The sequence below is a fragment of the Parasteatoda tepidariorum genome, chromosome 5 (genome assembly GCF_043381705.1).
Source record: "Parasteatoda tepidariorum isolate YZ-2023 chromosome 5, CAS_Ptep_4.0, whole genome shotgun sequence".
Classification (NCBI taxonomy): Eukaryota; Metazoa; Arthropoda; class Arachnida; order Araneae; family Theridiidae; genus Parasteatoda; species Parasteatoda tepidariorum.
In genome coordinates this window covers 93,646,415-93,647,817 of record NC_092208.1, presented here as the reverse complement: position 1 = coordinate 93,647,817, position 1,403 = coordinate 93,646,415, and the positions used below count along the sequence as shown (strand labels likewise).

General features: G+C 44.5%; 1 protein-coding gene across 1 annotated transcript; it reads right to left on the bottom strand.

The window, feature by feature from the left end:
* Positions 1-647: 647 nt before the first annotated feature.
* Positions 648-1,106, bottom strand: LOC107446518 (uncharacterized). Its single transcript, XM_016061194.2, has one exon. It carries the CDS (start codon positions 1,104-1,106, stop codon positions 648-650), a length of 459 nt encoding a protein of 152 aa, XP_015916680.2.
* Positions 1,107-1,403: the final 297 nt, after the last annotated feature.

Below are 1,403 nucleotides of genomic sequence, written 5' to 3'. Positions count from 1 at the left end.
TTTAATTGTTTAAAATAGTTCAAATATCAAATATATATATACACTCAAGAGTCAGAACATTACGACCACCTCTTAATAACGAGTTGGCCCACCTTTAGCCCGCAACACAGCTGCAACCCACCTTGGCATGGATGCCACAAGTCTTCGGTAGATGGCCAGAGACAGATTGTACCAGATGCTTAAGCAACGGTCATGCAAATCCGAGATATTGCGACTTAGTGGTCTTTGAACTCTGAGCTGCCGTTCCACGACATCCCAAATGCGTTCTATCGAATTGAGATCCGGTGAGTTAGGTGGCCAGGACATTAATTGGAATTCAGCATCATGTTCCTGGAACCTCTCCAACACAATTTTAGCCTCCTGACACGGGGTGCTGTCCTGTTGTAAAATTTCACTTCCAGCTGGAAAAACAGATGCCATGTAAGGGTGAAACAGGTCCGCAATGATGTTCAGATACCCTGTAGCATTCATGGTCTGCTCTACTACAACCACGGGTTCCAGAGACGTCCAAGAGAACGTCCCCCAAAGTATAATACCGCCACCACCGGCCTTTGTATGACCTACTGTACATTGAGGGAGCAACCTGGAAGACGGCTTATCCTGACACGTCCATCGAAGTGATGAATGTCAAACCATGATTCATCTGACTAGACAACTCTCTTCCGCTGATCCATGGACCAGTCGCGATGTTCCCGGGCCCAACGCAGGCGTAGTTGGCAATGACGCTTGGTCAACAAAGGCGCACGAGTGGGACGTTTGCTGCTTAGCCCCATATCCAACAGTGTCCGCTGAATAGTGTGCTCTGATAGTATTCTACTTGACCCTGCATTATATTGGGCTATCAGCTGAGCCACTGTCTGGCTCCGGTTTTGCTTCACCAAGCGAGACAATCTCCGACGACCTTTATCTTTGATGGCGTGTGGACGTCCAACACCATGTCGTCTACTGCTGGTTTCACCGTCATTCATCCACTTTGCATAATTACTAACAACTGTAGATCGCGAACAACCCAGGAGTCGTGCAGTTTCGGAAATACTTGTTCTGAGCCTTCGAGTCATTACAATCTGCCCTCTATCAAAGTCGCTTATATCCGCAGCCCTTCCCATCACACACAGAAGTAAGTGAAAGAAGGATTCTTCAAACTCTCCAGCAACAGTTAAATACCACTTTCGCCAGATCACGTGCCCTCCACGTCATCCAGGAGAGTTCATTGTAAAATGTAGGGGTAGTCATAATGTTTGGGCAAAAAACAAATGCATTAAAAACGATTTCTATTTAATAAAAGTAGATTAATTAAAAGCAATATGGAAAAAAAAGTATTTCTTTTCCATTTCAAAATGTCAAAGACAAAATGTATGCTTTTTAAGCATTTGAAGAAACAAAAAGGAACCTCATCATTTAAT